This window comes from Tachysurus vachellii, chromosome 14 (genome assembly GCF_030014155.1).
Source record: "Tachysurus vachellii isolate PV-2020 chromosome 14, HZAU_Pvac_v1, whole genome shotgun sequence".
Taxonomy (NCBI): Eukaryota; Metazoa; Chordata; class Actinopteri; order Siluriformes; family Bagridae; genus Tachysurus; species Tachysurus vachellii.
The window spans coordinates 9,938,736-9,956,595 of NC_083473.1; the positions used below are offsets into that span (position 1 = coordinate 9,938,736).

The following is a 17,860-nucleotide window of genomic DNA, read 5'->3' on the forward strand; positions in this document are numbered from 1 at the left end:
AACCAGTGTTTATCCAAGGAAAATGTTTATTTCAGTTTGAGTTTTAAATCCTGGCTACTACTCTTTACATTTCATCATGCTTCTATGTTGGATTACTTTTATTTATTTTTTTTGTATTCATAGGGTTTTACATGATCGTCTACAATAGTTAAGTACTGCATATTGGAAAGTAATAAATGTATATATTTAGTTATATATTAACTCTTCCCTGTCACCAACTTTTCACTGTTTCATAAAAAAGGACTGCAGCTGAAACTGCTACAGCAACAATTTTCACACATTCACCAGTATGTACGCTCAAATTTATTCCCCCAAAGGATTAAATCATAAAAGTTTATTAGTAGCTTCAAGATTCTTTGCTGAGTTTGTAAGACTGCAGTGATTCTTCACACAGTGTACTGTATATCACATGGATATGGGTCATTTATGTCATCATGCAGCATTTAGAAAGGTGAAATCCAGGCATCAAAATCCTTCAGAGATTAAAGGTTAATCACCCTCTCTCTCTCTCTCTCTCTCTCTCTCTCTCTCTCTCTCTCTCTTTATTTAGTGTGGAGCATGATTTCCGATTGCAGGAAGGCCGCTTTCAGGGTGTGCTTCAGACATTGGAAATGGAGTATGATGTTCCTTCATTCCCTAAACCTGATCCCTATCGACCACGAAACAAGAACCGCATCAAGAAACTCCGTAAGAAGTGCTTCTGGTGGCTATAGCCTTCAGCAATGGCTTCCAAGGCAACGATTACCATGAGCATTGCTATGGTGAAAGGCTTTGTGCATTCCAATTACATGAGACATCCAATGTCTGTAGCCAAGGAACAACTGTGGGAAAGTTTGACTTGCAATTCTGGAGTTACACCAGCACTGTCATTATGGATGTATTAGATTCATTCCTACAGTGTAGCTGATAATGAATATAAAAGATTATGGATAATAATCTCATGTAACATATGGCAAGTACTGAGAACAATGGCTTTAATCTGTGCTCTCCTTTTGCAATCCAATAATTACTTTTTGTGTCCTTTTCATGTTTTAAAATTTCTGTCTAAAGACCAGTCAGTCACACATACCAGGAAAACGGAAACTGTAAAGCATCTCTGAAACCCCAGGAGACCCAAGAGATGGAGACTCAGGCAGTCAATAGACCCTCCTTGATGAGTGAAAGAACTGTGATTCAATCAATACTGCCCTTCACGGTGACTGTCGGAACGCTAACCCAATAGAGACGATCTGTCACAAATGGCAGTATTTCATCACTGCGTTCCCTGACTGAAGGTGAAATGTAGACTTAATCAGCACTAACTGCAGTCTAACTCAATGTGGTTATAGGACTCTTATTAAAATGAGTAGAGCAGATACAATCATTCTGATTTTTGGAGCTGGTTGTGTAAAGTGTGACAGTCTTCTACAAGGGTGGTGCAGGATTTGCATATAATCCAGCACAGGAATTTAAAAGTCTGGATAATATTCCAGCATTTTTCATCCTAATCCCTATCTACCATGTCAGTACCAGAATGAACAAATCATACATTTATTAGCCAGTCTACTAGGCAAATACTGTATCTAATATGCTGCTATGTTCCAATTTTTGGTCAACTATAAACTAATAGACTAAAATAGGTATCAAAACCAAGTTTACGCATTTTCACCAGAACACAAGTAAACCTCCCAACGATGCCAAGGGCCCAAAATCTGCCCTGCTTTCTGAGTGGGAGGGATTGTTAATCTCTCTCCTGCCAACCATATTGATAATAGCAAATCACAAGAGTCTGTGAGCTCATGTATGCTGAAGGGGACAGAATGCCAAGTGATTCTGCATGAAATATATGCTGGTGGCTGGCTTCAGGTCAAGCACATGTTAGCCTGTCATGTGCCGGGGAGACTAAGCTAGCTAGTTGGAGAGAATTGGTAGGTGACCATTTTAAGAAAATGAGGAAAATGGTATTTGTGTTATGTAATAACATGGTGAGCTAGTTATGTACATTAATAAAGACTTAGGAAATGAAAACAAATGTATGATTCTTATCCTCATGTAAATTTAGTTTTTTTTAAAGGATTACACTATAAAACAGTTTTAGTATGATTTCACATGACTCTCTTATACTTTGGCCTTATTGTGAAAATGTAAATGCTGTAGTTTTGAAGTTGTGTTATAATTAATCTTTATTGAGTTCAGTAATTGGCCTTAAGAGTTCAGAGAGAAGGAATATTCTATTTTATCCACAGAAAAAGGATGTGCTAAACGTAGATATGCTACAGAATGCAAGAAATAGAGATTAGGATGAAAAAGTGGAGTATTTCTACTTAAGCCCTGTTCCCTCGCATTACCACCTGCCTCCAAGTTGCTCTCCATAGCAATATATTTTTTGAGATTAATGTAAACAATGTATAGACGACACAGATGAGAAAAACTGTAGTGTGTATATATGCATTATAGTTTCACAGTATGACTCATTAGTGGAAAGAACACGCGCTCACACAGTCTTCCAGTGTTTTTCTGTCTTGATCGTAAACATCTCCATTAATGTATTTTTGTAAGCTGCTATTTTATTAGGCTAAAATGACATTACCCAGGATTCTCCCTGCCACCTTTAGCTGTAGCCACAGCTGTTTGTAAGTGGTTTATTTGAGATGAATAAAATATGTATTTTGATGCAGTGATTGGTTCCACTCTGCTAAGGGTTAGGAAATGTTTTGTCTTTCACAAGGCAAAGGATGCACACTACATACACACACACCATACTGCAGTTCTTACTTCTGGGAGCAAAATCACCTTTGAATAGCCAGATTTAACAAAGAGCAAATGCTGTTTCAAGGCTGTTAAAACAACAAATGTGTTTTTTTATCTAAGACATCACTAAATATGTTTGTTTAATAGGCAGTATAAAATGGACCATTAAGAGATGCCTTTTAAGACCAGTTTATGTTCGGTCAGGCTGAATAAATCAACTGGTGCTCAGTTGGAAAGTTTAAAAAGGAAACAATTTACTGATGAAAATAGGACGAAGAAAGAAATAATTGTGATAAATGGCTCTAATCTAAAAGCAGTAAAAAAAAATGCAGCACATAGTGAGAAAAGGACATGAGATTAAAAGAAATGGCCAACAAGCATATCAGACTCACAATGAGGGCATGCTCTCGGCCCATGGTGATGACTGTGCGGTTTATTGTCCTCAGCAGAGACGTCACAATGTCCTGAACGTGCTGAAACGTCTCCTCCTTTAATACAATAGAAAGGTACAAAACAGAGAAGTAAATTTAGTAAAAAAAAGTTTTTTTTTTCTATTATGTTCCAGGCATCAATAAAACTTACACATTCTATTAATCTATACGGTAAAAACATATCACACATTACTAACACACTCACATATCCATGCATTGAGAGAGAATCTAAAATGTATTACCAGGCTCTGTGTAGGCTGCCTACTGAGTGTACTAGATAACTGTGTTTTGCTCTTAACTGAAGAAAGTGTTTCACAATCTTGTTTCAAATGAGTTCTGAAAAGGTGGCAATTTCCAAGGAGTAATTCAAGTGGTGCTGAGATTCAGGAGGTCTTTCAAACAACAAACTACAAAAAAGGGAGACTTTTGAACTGATAAACGGGAAGCTTTTTCTCTGCCTGATGAATTGCACTGCCAAAAAAAGGACAAATATAGGGGGGAGTCCAGAGCCATGGCTGGTATGCTACAAAGTGACAAGTGATTTTAATAGAATTAATAATAGAATAGTGAAACACAATATCCTCCCACTAACACACACAATTCTTTTATACCACACAGAGATACATAAAAGCTTACAATTAAGACCTCAATAACACTATCATTACAGGGGAAAACATAATTCCTCAGGAAGGAATGAAGCGGGTAGGAGTGTGAGTGTGTGAGTGTGTGTGAGTGTGGGTTTCTAAGTGCACTGAAAAGATGAAGGAACTGTTCTGCATATTAAGCTCATCTCTCTGATTCTGTATGATTTGGTTCTCTCGGAATTCGCTGGTGGATGTTTCTCTAGTCTTCCGCAACAATTTCTTTTAGATAAAGTCCTTCATTTGAATGGAGGAACTTCATTTCTTCTCCCGGAGGAAAATATGTTCGAAATATGTGTGTGTGCAGGAGCAGAGCACCATGATATCTTCCATGATCAGCATTCTCTGATAAGCTGTAAACATGTTTTGAAACGATGAGGAGTCTTCCTAGACTGCAGCACTCAGTTCCAGTCATACGCATTAGCCTTGCCTCTGGCACTTTCTCCTTCTGCTTTCGACTGTAGCTTTGTTCATATGAAACCTGTTTGATCCAGTCCTAGCAGCTGTCTGGGAGGCTATGTGTGACTCCATCCTAGTGAGTGGATCTGAGTTCGCTGGAGGCTTGTCATATGCAGTCTGCTCTGCACAGACAGCTAAAATCAAGCTTAACTTCAATAACCACATCAAAATCCTTTTAAACACTACGCTACAGAAGCGCCAAACCTGAAATGACTTGCAGAGGATGGATGGTGCAGACTTTCAGGCATCCTGGGAGTTCCCTGCACTATCTCAAACCTTATAGGAAAAAAACCTAGCCCAGGACTATCCGTATTTTAGCTGAGTGCTTGTGATTATTTCTCATTGTCAATGCCATAATCCATTAGTTGGAGTTTTCTTTCATGATTATCTGGTTGATCCATGAATTATGACAAACCTACTCTAATTTATACAAATATAACATTATTGCATCTGAAATGTAACACTAACACTGTGCACACAGAACAGTAGGTAGAGTGAAACGCTTATAGTAGCTTACTATGTAGGGAACAAGAAAAGTTAATATAGTGAAAATATAAAAAAAAAATAATTAGAATAAATACTTGCACATTTTATAGGGATCATGGAGAAGAAATGAAATACTGCTAAATAAATCAATATTAGTAATCAGTAATATAGACACTTAGTATATATTAATAAATGAAAGTTAATCTAAAACATTAAGGTTGTTGAGGAAATGTACTTCTGAAGAGAAGAAGACACTATAACAAAATTACAAAAAAAATCAAATGTACTGATACGGTGGCCAAGTTTTTACAGCCGTCATTTATAATTTAATTAACAAAGGAGTTGACAATGCATTTTGACTGTAGTTTCAGTCTTCATCTGGCTATACTTTGTTATTCCACAAGCAATTGCATGTGTGTGAGAGAGAGAGAGAGAGAGAGAGAGAGAGAGAGAGAGAGAGAGAGAGAGAGAGAGAGAGAGAGAGAGAGAGAACTAAACACTAGACACCCCCGAGCTTTAAAACCTTAACATTTAAATAGTGTCTTTAAGGAATTTAGCAGATATGTGCTCAGAGACTAAAATATATACATTGAATAATGTTAAATATAAACTACAGTAGAAGTTTTCTGTTGGTGAATATGAAGACTTACAGAGCTTCCTCTAGTCACACACTGTTTAACTCAATTGCATGGATGTGACATGTTCACACACTACTTATTCCCTCAACTCAGAGGGACATGATGTCAATAATGACTTCATCAGGCTGCCTTTAGACAGCATGTGTCCTAACAATTAATGAGAGAATAGATTAGTCACTCTCAGCTTCATAAAACCCGCCATTAGCACTAAAGATCGATTCTGAGACCACGGGTTGAGAAGTTAGATTTTTATATCTTATTGTATGTATGTATGTATGTATGTATGTATGTATGTATGTATGTATGTATGTGTTATTATACTTTTTCTACTAGATGTTTATTAATTATTTATTTAAAGACCCCAAAAAACTGAATGAGATGAGCAAATGTGAGTTAAATTTTTGACTTGAGAAATGATTTATATATAATTATTTCCTAAAAGTAAATGGTTATTGGTGAGTCTAAACACCTCTGTGAATATTAGTTACCAGTTATTATATATTTTTGAAATTTATTACTTGTATTAATTTCTTCTTCATCACTTAATTATTGTTCCAACTTTGCACCTACCATGCAGTTTACAAACAAGTTACTATGTACTGTCCAGTATACAAGGAATAGAAGTACATATCAGAAATTACCCATAATTACCAATGAAGTAGTAGCTAGTCACTGAACTGTAAAATAAAGTGCTATCATAATTTTAATGAACCATTACCAATGCTTATGCATAAGTACCATTAATTAAGCTAATGATCTGTTAATTCAGCTAATGATTCAAAGCTATGTTCTTGTTCCATTTTGTAATGCTGCAGTGAAAAACAGTCCTTTGGGCTGTTGGGCCATTTTCCATCAGCTGCACACAGTAAATTGCCTTGTGTTCAATCAGGTGTCTATACATTGTGCATAGATACAGAAATGTAGCTATAGATCATTAGTTTAGTTAAGAGACAACTAGATTAATTAAAAGCACTAATGCATAATTAGCCTCCTGAGACGTTTACTTGCTTATCAGTTTATTAGTTATTATAACCAGTATGTTCAGGTCACTGCTTAACATATAGCCTATCAGTACATAATCGGTTGAGTATATTCAGTGATTCATTGATAAATACTTTTTTATTAACAGAGGTGTAATGAGTTTAATAAAGCTGTGTGTCAGTGACTTAACAGAATAAGAAAACATTAATATACAACCTTTAAAAAGATGAGAGTCCTCACTGCAAAACCAAAATCCAAGGGTTAAAACTCATACAAGTCCTCTTATAAGCCAAGCCATAAACCTAACCCTGACACAAAAGATTCTAGAAATATTACACTGCATCAATGTAGGAGAAGCTTGATCAGGTCAGACCCCAATCCATGAAATATCGGTTATGCAGGGAAAGGGAATTTGCTTAAAAGTACATTTTGTGATTTTTAGAGCCAAACTGCTCCTGAAGTGAAAACACTGCCAAAACATTCAGATGAGTCTCTCATATGTTAAAACTAGGCATGCACTACATGTTGTCTTACCAGGAAATAAGGTAGAGGTAAGCAGTTCTGTTCTGATTATTTCTGGGACTGACAACTATTAAGAGATGTCTGAAATAAAGAATTTTATCCAGCATGCAGCAATACAGTAGATGTGTACAGTTACATTCCAGCCAAAGTATCACTGACATTGCAGTTATTATATTTATTATTATTATAACCCTCAACGTCTTTAATGTGTAGTGGTTCCTATGTTGCGTTTACATAATTCTGTCTCATCATTCCCTCTGCCTTATGGTTCCCACCTTGGTTTTTTTTTAATCTGTTTGTGAGTTGTGATTTCTCTTTGTTCTTCATTCTTTTTGACGTGTATACTCACTCTCTCTTTGTGAGAAGATGAGACTTAGGTGGCAGTTAGACATCATCTGTCTGCTTCTTTAAGATAAGTAGACAGACAACAGACAAGAAGTCATTAAGGGACTGTGGGAGGTGGATGAGTGTGTGCACCCCCCCCCCCACACACACACACACACACACAAACACACACAGGAGAAAGTATGTCATCCACTTGAGAAGGTGAGTGTGATTTGTTTGGCACAGAAGCACAGGGTGAGATATGAGCTCCTCTGCTCAGTGATTGGTCACAAAATGCATTGTTCAGAAATTACAACAATTAGTGAGCACACCAGGTAACATCTGCTGTCTGATATACACACAACCCTGTTTATTTTAATTCAGGTTGACTTCCTTCAGGCCAGTATGAATGTCTATAGTGATAGAGTTGATATCTTTCATTTCCAGATTGAAATCAGGGTTTAGATCACACAACTAGCTCTGTTTCTTTTTTGATAATAATAATAATATATGCATAATAAAGCACAAAAAAATACACTTTTAATGTAGTCACAAAAGGGATACTGCACTCTCCATACATAGCAAAAGCAGGGCAAAGGGATTTTGTCTCACATCATCTGTAGGCAGTCTCATGTGATGCACAAGAGGATAAAGGGTGGGATTGTAACGGAGAGAGAAAATTTCAATTTTCATATTCATATTGTGTTTCAATTTGCATCAACAATCACTCAATCCATCTGAAACTCAAATATCATATGTGCACACCTGCAGACAAAATTCCACAAAAAAGACCTCTATTTCATTCATCCTTCCCAAGGATTTGTCTGTATTTCTCTTTCTCTCTCTCTCTCTCTCTCTCTCTCTCTCTCTCTCTCTCCCTCATACACAAACATCTTTAGTGTGACAACTTAATCAGATACACTCACACTGCAAAAGCATCTTGCCATGAGAGGTGGAAAAATGAACCTCTGTTAGTGACGGCATGCTTGTTTGCACGCTCGGGGAAAAGAGAAACACCTGTCTCCTCTCAGCTTCTAAAATATTCATTTCATCCTCTTTGTTTATCTCTTCCTTCCCTCCAGCAACGTCCAGGTTGTGTTCAAACATTTTAATTCCATGATTAAATTGCAATTCTCTGCACTGATACCGAAGCTGATAGGATCCGTCTTAAGGCTTTGAGTCTTTTAAGTGCAGACTTTAAACTACTGTTTAGACATCCAACTTTCCCAGGAATGTTCTAGCATTTGACCTGACCAAAGTAAAAGTGTTATAGTCAGCTGGCTAAACTAACAGTGAGATTATGTGTTATCTATGTATAAAAGCATGTAGTAAGAGTATCAGAGCTTAAACTTTCTGGACTATTTGACCACCAGTAGCAACCTGAGCCGAGCCTTAAGTCAGGGTCTAAAGTCTGTCCTCAATCACAGACAATTAAATTACCTAAGTGACAAAAGATAAAGATAGCAAGCTATTATAAATCTACATAATGTTATACTTTGTTCAAACCTGTTCTTCAAGGTTACAGGGCCATTAAATTCATGTTTTTCACCTATCATTGTTTTACACTTGAAATTTGTAACAGTTAACAAGACTCAGTAAAAGAACGAAATCTAACCACACTGCCATTACTCTTACAGTATCCTTACTTTTTTAAATCCAATTCTGTACATTTGTTCATTTTCAGACTCTTTAATCTGGTGAGTAGAAGAAGAAGATCCAGAAGCACCCTCCTTAGAACACAAGACACCATGCGCACACATCCGCACCCTAATCCATACACACAGGAAAATGATCATAACTAATCCATTTCTACCTTAGCATTTTTTTTTGGGAGATGGAAGGAACACCACACACAACAGCTCCAGGTCCCCAGGTTGATTTCGACATTGTATTTTAATTATTTAATTTGGAGCAATTTTTCCTCATCTTTCTAATAAGAAATCATGATTTTCATCTATGCATTACACATAATTGGGATAGCTATAAGTTTTAAGTAATAAACTGAAAGAGCATTGCTACAGTTTAGTGTTTACATTATTAGTAGTCTATGAATAAAAGTGTGGTAATTATATAAATATGTTAAAATAGTTTTGAAAGCTGCATATGATAGATGCAAAATTTTAGTTCTGAACAATTCAGTGACTTGCTTCCTTCCTTGGTTCCTTGTTTGTTTAGTAATTAGTTCATTGTTAATAATTTGTGTTGAACTTTGACACACTTGTGTTTTGTGTTATGTCCAAAGATTACTATGAATTTCTCAGAAGCAGTTTCATATGGTGATGACTGGAAGCTCAGGGATTGAGATTCTGAGCTAAATGTATTCAGTGACTCTCCCTTGAGCAAAATGATTAATGCTCATCAACACATTCAAACCTGCTCACTTGCTTTGCTTCTCAGCTGCAATCTGCTTTGTCTAAAAGTGTCTGCAAAAAAGTACGTAATAAAGTGCTTGGTAAAATTGTTGCTTCATAAAACCAGCCATTAGCACTAAAGATCTATTCTGAGACCAGGGGTTGAGAAGTTAGATTTTTATATCTTATCGTGTGTACAGTATGTATGTATGTATGTATGTATGTATGTATGTATGTATGTATGTACTGTATGTAATAATAATAAATATAATAACTCTGCAATGTCAGTGATACTTTGGCTGAAATGTAACTGTACACATCTACTGTATTGCTTGTTCTTAGTTAAATTATTATTTTTACCATAGAGCTAAAGGCCCTCAAGAAGGTCAAAGAATTACAGTCAGTACAAATTGGTAAAGATTAATATAACATAAAATCTGAACACTGAGCTATTTCTAATAGTGTTCTATTTATACTTTTACTTATTTCTTTTTATTGATTTTTTCATGATGGGCCTTTATTCCCATGTTCCTTCAGGCTCGTCTAGTCTCGTTCTATCGTCAGTCGACCGCTAAGTTGATCATAGAAAGAGAATGTGAGAGACAGAGACCTCTTCTGACCTCCCTCTTGATTCTTGTTTTTATTAGAAATTTGAAATGGTGCCAGAATCCGGTTATAGAAGAGAGCAAGGAAGAGGAGAGAAGTGCCGAGGGAAAAGAGAGAGAATGTGTGACCTTGTGTCACTTTTCCTTCCTCTTCTGGTCATCTTCCTCCATTCCCCCATTACTCACTGTCTGTGTCTGGCCCTTATGACCTTTTGTTTACACTCCCTACACGCTAGCTCACTTTTATTTCACTACCACTATAACTCTCCATCACCTGTTTTTCTCTCTCTATCTCCAATCTCCTAAAAGGTGGTCTAAAAAACTAAATGAATAGCTTGATAATTAATTAATAGCTTGATAGCATCATTATATCCTGAGGTGGTCTATCTACATAAAAATGTTCAAAAGATTACATAAAATATAAGAAATGTAGTAACAGAGTTAAATCTGATTTAACTCACTTTAGCCAGAAATTATTACTATAATAAGCCACTATTAAGTAAATATATACTATACTAAACTAAAATATATACTATACTAAAAAATAATATTCTTCGAACAACATTAGACAACCACAACATGTCCTAATGCAGTATGTTAAACCTCATGTGTTCCAGGTCGATTTTATAATAATAATTAAAAATAAAGGGGAGCACGGAGGCTTAGTGGTTAGCACGTTCGCCTCACACCTCCAGGGTTGGGGGTTCGATTCCCGCCTCCTCCTTGTGTGTGTGGAGTTTGCATGTTCTCCCCGTGCCTCGGGGGTTTCCTCCGGGTACTCCGGTTTCCCACCCCGGTCCAAAGACATGCATGGTAGGTTGATTGGCATGGGTTGGCACTCCGTCCAGGCACAGGCTCCCCGTGACCCAAGGTAGTTTGGATAAGCAGTAGAAAATGAATGAATTAAAAATAAACCATTTTTATAAACAACCTTTTTGACTGTTTGCACAGAAACATTGGTAACAAGAAACAAGTGGGTTAGTAGGAAGTGGGTTATCTACTTATAAGATGATTAACATACTGTACATGATACCAGTGTTGTAATGTAACGGAGTACAAATACTTAGTTACAGTAGTTAAGTAGAAATTTCACGTATCTGTACTTTATGTCGCTATTTAAATTTATGTTAACTTTCACTTTTACTCCACTACATTTCCTAGATAAAATGTATACTTTTACTCCGCTATATTTCCACTAAGCATCTTACTCTTACTCGTTACTCGTTACTACAAAATAAACTCAGAAGAAATGTGTGCAACTACAATAAGGGAGGTTTGGCGAATCACTGCTCCTAGATTGCATTATGCACATCCACATGCTCTACGCACAGCGTGCACGCGCAGTCAGAGCTGGAGGCGTTTATCTATAATGTTAATCGGCGGAAAGCCGCAAATATGGCAACCAAAAGCAGTGAAATGTCACTATTCTTATTACCAGAGTTGTAGCACAAACAAAATATTAATGCAAACAATCCATTCATTCATTCATTCATTCATCTTCTACCGCTTATACGAACTACCACGGGTCACGGGGAGCCCGTGCCAATCTCAGGCGTCATCGGGCATCAAGGCAGGATACACCCTGGACGGAGTGCCAACCCATCGCAGGGCACACACACACACACACACACACACACACACACACTCATTCACTCACGCACACACTAGGGACAATTTTCCAGAGATGCCAATCAACCTACCATGCATGTCTTTGGACCGGGGAGGAAACCGGTGTACCTGGAGGAAACCCCCAAGGCACGGGGAGAACATACAAACTCCACACACACAAGGTGGAGGCGGGAATCGAACCCCCAACCCTGGAGGTGTGAGGTGAACGTGCTAACCACTAAGCCACCGTGCCCCCCTCACAATCCATTCAATACTAAGTAAAAATAACATTTATTGATTTGGTCTTTGTCTTATGAATATTTTTTTATTAATAACTGCATTCATTGGACACACTGTTTGTAGAGAAAGCACACATACATGAACTGATTTGATGCAAGACTGGCATCATGCATAAAATTTTGGTGTCCACTTTTGCCATTTAAGAATACCATAAATTTTGGCTTACTATGTAGTCATATAATATATAATCTTGTTGTTTTAAATTCTCACTGAGGGCTAAAACCCCTAAAGATGAAATCCTAGAACCGCCCCTGCTCTTATGCCTACCGAAAATCACTGAAATTGTACTTTTTACTTTTACTTCAAATACTTAAGTACATTAAATATCAGAAAATTACTTTTGATACTTAAGTACAGTATATATCAGATACTTTAAGACTTTTACTTGAGTAATATTCTAAAAGGTAACTTTCACTTCTACCAAAGTCTTTTTCTAGTACGATACTTGTACTCAAGTATTGCTTTCTAGTACTTTATACAACACTGCATGATACAGGAATTGGGAGTTGATAATATTTGACTCATTTTGATTCAACGCTTCTGGTAAAAATTTTATCAGAAGACAACTTAGATCTGCATGACTGTCTTAACTGTAACTGTCATATTCAGAAAACAAGAAACAGAAGCCAATAATGCTGACGGTAATATAACCAATAATTTCAAATCTAATTAAAAAATATAAAAGACAATGTTGATGAAATGATAATTCATTTAAAGAGATTTGTTTGTCTGTATTTGCCAGCACTCTGTCTCTTCTCCTCCCTTTACTTTCTCTCCATTTAAGTCTTTTCTGTGCTAATCTCCTTGCCTGTCACCTTATCTCCTCATTCACCCCTTATCTTTACTCTGTCTCTGCAGGCTTCATTCTAATCTGTAATCCACGTGATAGGCGAATAGGATTTAAGTGGCAATAAAACTGTTCTCTGTTGCTCTACAAGCACACAGCCGGCATCATTTCATGCTATTTCTTCTTAGGTTCTTTAGAGCTCCCTTAAGAGCAGCAGAACCTTTACAAGGAGGAAAAGGGATTATAGTAGAACAGCATGCTGCCCACACACACACACACACACACACACACCGCTCCCCATGTATCTGGCTCTTGTTCCCTTTACAAATTCAGTGCATGTTCATCTTTTCAGCACGTGGCTGGAAGAAACCGCATCATCTCTCCACTCTCCAAATGCTCACTGTAATCACTCATTTTGACCCATTTTTCTCTCTGTTTCATACTCAGAGTTCAAGCTTCAATCCATACGAGCCATCAAAGTAACTCAAGATAAAATATTATCCATTGACTTTGAAGTATGAGCTTCTCTAGCCCACCCACTTGTGTGTGTGTGTGTGTGTGTGTGTGTGTGTGTGTGTGTGTGTGTGTGTGTGTGTGCACGAGACATAGAGATTTTTTATACTCATCACCATTTAAAATAATCAAGGTCTTCGGTATCAAATCAATAATCCTAAGCAAAAGCTTAGCATAAAGCATAAAGCAATATAATCATAAAACTAAATAAAATAATGTGGAGTATACAATGGATGTTGAACTGAATGATTTGCTATATAAATAATATTAATGGAAGTCATTCATTATTACGGAAACACAAATCCCTGTCTCACACTTGCTTAACCATCTGGTACTTCTGTTACAGATTTATAAACATCTTAATTCTCCTAAGGAAAAGTGATATTAGTAATATAATGTAAACCCTCCACTAAATATTCATGGTGGTTGATTTGTGAGAATATGTGAGGCTGAATAGTTATTTACAACGTTTTCCCTCACTTTATTTACATGCGATCAAGCATCAGTTAATGCAAGTGCTCTTTATTTTTTAATCATCCACCCATACATTCTCTACCATGCTTATCCTGCTGGCTTGCAGGAAACCTGGAGTCTATTCCAGGAAACTCTGGGCACAAGGCAGGGTAATCCTAGGACAGGATGCCAGTGTATCCCAGAGCACAATCATGCACACAGCCATTCACACACTACTGACAATTGCGAGGTGCCAATCAGCCTAGAACACATGTCTTTGGACAGGGGGAGGAAACCAGAGTACCCAGAGGAAACCCAGAGGAACATGCAAATTCCACACGGAGGAAGCGGGAATCAAAACCCAACCCTTGAGGTGTTATTCAAATATACTAACCACCAAACCACTTTGACTCCCTTGTTTAATTAATCAAATTTGACAGAATATTAAATAATTAATGCAAAATTTGATCGAATTTACTAATACATTTAATAAATTGTGGTTGGTACTTAGTTCAATTCTAAGGCAATTTAAAGACTATTAATTCATTCATTCATTCATTCATTTTCTACCGCTTATCCAAACTATTCTCGGGTCACGGGGAGCCTGTGCCTATCTCAGGCGTCATTGGGCATCAAGGCAGGATACACCCTGGACGGAGTGCCAACCCATCGCAGGGCACACACACACACACTCCCATTCACTCACGCAATCACACACTCACACACTACGGACAATTTTTCCAGAGATGCCAATCAACATACCATGCATGTCTTTGGACCAGGGGGGAAACCGGAGTACCCGGAGAAAACCCCGGGGCACGGGGAGAACAGGCAAACTCCACACACACAAGGCAGAGGCGGGAATCGAACCCCCAACCCTGGAGGTGTGAGGCAAACGTGCTAACCACTAAGCCACCGTGCACCCCCCCCAGAATATTAATTTTAATTTTAATTCATCTCATTGGTCAAAGTAATGTAGTGCTCTCACTTTACTTATAAAGTCCAGATCATTATGTTCAGTAGACCATTTACTTAGCTTTTTTCAATTAGAATATGAAATGTGGTTCATCTGGACTTTATGGATGCACCGTTGATTGATGTTGTGGAGAATCATTTAACAGGTTGGTTCATTATAGTTCTATATGGTAGAGTTCCTAATCTTTTAAAATAAAGCGCTACCTTGGTTATATGTATATATGTCTACTGGTCATAGTACACAGATAAAATAAATGTAAAACTTTAATAAAAATGGTGTGTTAATAATAAAGAATAAAAAAATAAAAGAAATTACAAAATAGTTCAAGTTCTAATTTGAGCACAAGGTTTATAGAGAAGACAGAAATGATTAAGAAACTGGAGCTGGATCACTTGTAAATATCATTATGAGCTGACCTAAAATTGTCACAGTGAGAAACGATTAGTCAGTTCATTCATTCATTCATCTTCTACCGCTTATCCGAACTACCTCGGGTCACGGGGAGCCTGTGCATATCTCAGGCCTCATCGGGCATCAAGGCAGGATATACCCTGGACGGAGTGCCAACCCATCGCAGGGCACACACACACACACACACTCTCATTCACTCACGCAATCACACACTAGGGACAATTTTCCAGAGATGCCAATCAACCTACCATGCATGTCTTTGGACCAGGGGAGGAAACCGGAGTACCCGGAGGAAACCCCCGAGGCACGGGGAGAACATGCAAACTCCACACACACAAGGTGGAGGCGGGAATCGAACCCCGACCCTGGAGGTGTGAGGCAAACGTGCTAACCACTAAGCCACCGTGCCCCCCCGATTAGTCAGTTATTTATTTTTATTTTTTTAAATCGAGTAAGCATTAACTTTTTTTGTAAATATTCATTCTGAAGAGTAACTTAGCAATTGGAAGTGCATGCACTGGTCTATCAGTAAGGTAAAGTCCATCCTGAAGGCATGTGAATGATTAGTGTATCGTTTCTGAAGATTAAGCTTGGCTCTTACCACATCCTTGCGGCTGAGGACCTCCAGGATGTTGTTGAGGAGCTCCACACTGTTCCGCCTCTCATCCTGTGGCCCATCCCCCACATCAGACAATGCCCTACTCAGCTCCTTAAGCATCATGGGTAACAGGATGTCACGACATTCTGAAAATGACATCATGGTGAAACATATGAAATGACAGACCAACTATAAACATGTTGATACTATTCACATAGTAATATATTTATCACATTAAAAGACAAACTTCTGCCTCCTTATACAGTGATTCCACATGATTCTGTCTTTCCACCTCTGCTGGAGTTTCCTTGTTTGTGAGTGTCTGTATGTGAGTGATGGTGTGACCCTCACCCTCTCAGTGGAAACTTGAAGGTGCATTGTTAGTAATGAGCGCCTAACGAGCCAGAAGCTAAACGAGTTTTTAATGTGCTGACTGTGTCTGCTAAGAGGGCTGCGGAGGTGAGACAGATGCATACATCCTCAGGTAAGTATATGCGTCTCTACTGTGCTCAGACAGAGATGGATACCCATGTTCTTTCAGGAAATATCCATCCTCAGACAGTGAATAACGTGAGCTTATCAGAGTTCACGGTGAACAGATTATGAATTCAAAATCAGTATCGACGCCTGCTGTTAACCTCTTATAAGCCCAGGAGCAGTTAGCAGGTTCAGACTTCCACATTCTCATAATGATATACACTTCCCATTACTTTCAATGTGGTTACTAAATAAGCTGGATTTTTTAAAGGATTCCTAAACAAAATGAGCAAAAAATTTTTAGTTCTATAGCACTCTTAACAATAGGCAATGGCACAAAGCAGATTAACAATAATCCAGATGTTGATTTAGATTCCTAATGAGCAAACCAGATGTGAGAGGCAAAGAAAAACAGAAATTGCATGAGGAAGAAGCACTGAGTGGAACTAGATTGTAAAGGGAACCCAGTCTTTTATGGTTGACATCTGATTATGGTATAGGCAATTAATACAGGTGTATTCATTCATTCATTCATTCATTCATTCATTTTCTACCGCTTATCCGAACTACCTCGGGTCACGAGGAGCCTGTCCCTATCTCAGGCATCATTGGGCATCAAGGCAGGATTAATACAGGTGTAGAAGAATGAAATCAAGCAGTGATGTTCGTACTGAAAGAGTCAATATGTTCTGTGTCGTATTGTGAGTTAAAGAAAAGGACGATACAGCAACAGCTCTTAGGTTCAAATGTACGGTATTCAGGTGAGATTATCTACTGATGCAAGAGAGGCACAAACTACAGAACCTGGTTTTGCTAAGTTCAGATCTTTAGAGTGTCTATACGGGAACATTCAATGCTGAGCAGTGATGTGGGCAAACTATTACCTACATAAACCTTTATAAATAGAGAGCGACACCTGCTGAATAACTCAAGATTAGTGGTATTAAAAAAACAAAACAACTCAAACAACCAGTCTGAAATCACTGTAATGTTCTATTCTTGATGATGTTTGAGGATATACTGTAGAGCTGTTCTCCTACAGAGACACATGAACAAATGTAGCACAGCAAAATAGACAATAGATAATGAACTGTAGTTTCCAAATAAATTATGTGTAGTGAAATGAAATCTAACTTGTCCCTTTATATTAGAAAGGGAATAGTCAAAGCCATTCCTGACAGAGAAAGAGAGAGAGAGAGAGAGAGAGAGAGAGAGAGAGAGAGAGAGAGAGAGAGAGGTGAAGGTAAGACCGTTTATAGCTGCTATAATGTAAATGATGATAAGAACTAAGCTGTTTAACTGACATGACCTTCATTCATAAATAATACAAATGTTAATCTGCAAACTCAACTGATATAAGAAAGGAATAAAGTAATAAAACACACTGAATGCTGTTATAGGAGAAAAAAACAACATCAGGATAGAAACAAAGTCAGTCATTCATTCATTTTCTACCGCTTATCCGAACTACCTCGGTCACGGGGATCCTGTGCCTATCTCAGGCGTCATCGGGCATCAAGGCAGGATACACCCTGGACGGAGTGCCAACCCATTGCAGGGCACACACAC

General features: G+C 37.8%; 1 protein-coding gene across 2 annotated transcripts in view; it reads right to left on the bottom strand.

The window, feature by feature from the left end:
• Window positions 1–17,860, bottom strand: part of LOC132856588 (dedicator of cytokinesis protein 2) — a 109,891-nt gene that overhangs the window by 48,620 nt on the left and 43,411 nt on the right. For both annotated transcript variants that reach the window (XM_060886199.1, XM_060886198.1), the window contains exons 25-26: window positions 15,818–15,960; window positions 3,123–3,218 (exon numbers count right to left, since the gene is read on the bottom strand). In XM_060886199.1, the coding sequence (XP_060742182.1) occupies window positions 3,123–3,218; window positions 15,818–15,960 (239 nt within the window). The remainder of the gene's footprint in view (window positions 1–3,122; window positions 3,219–15,817; window positions 15,961–17,860) is intronic.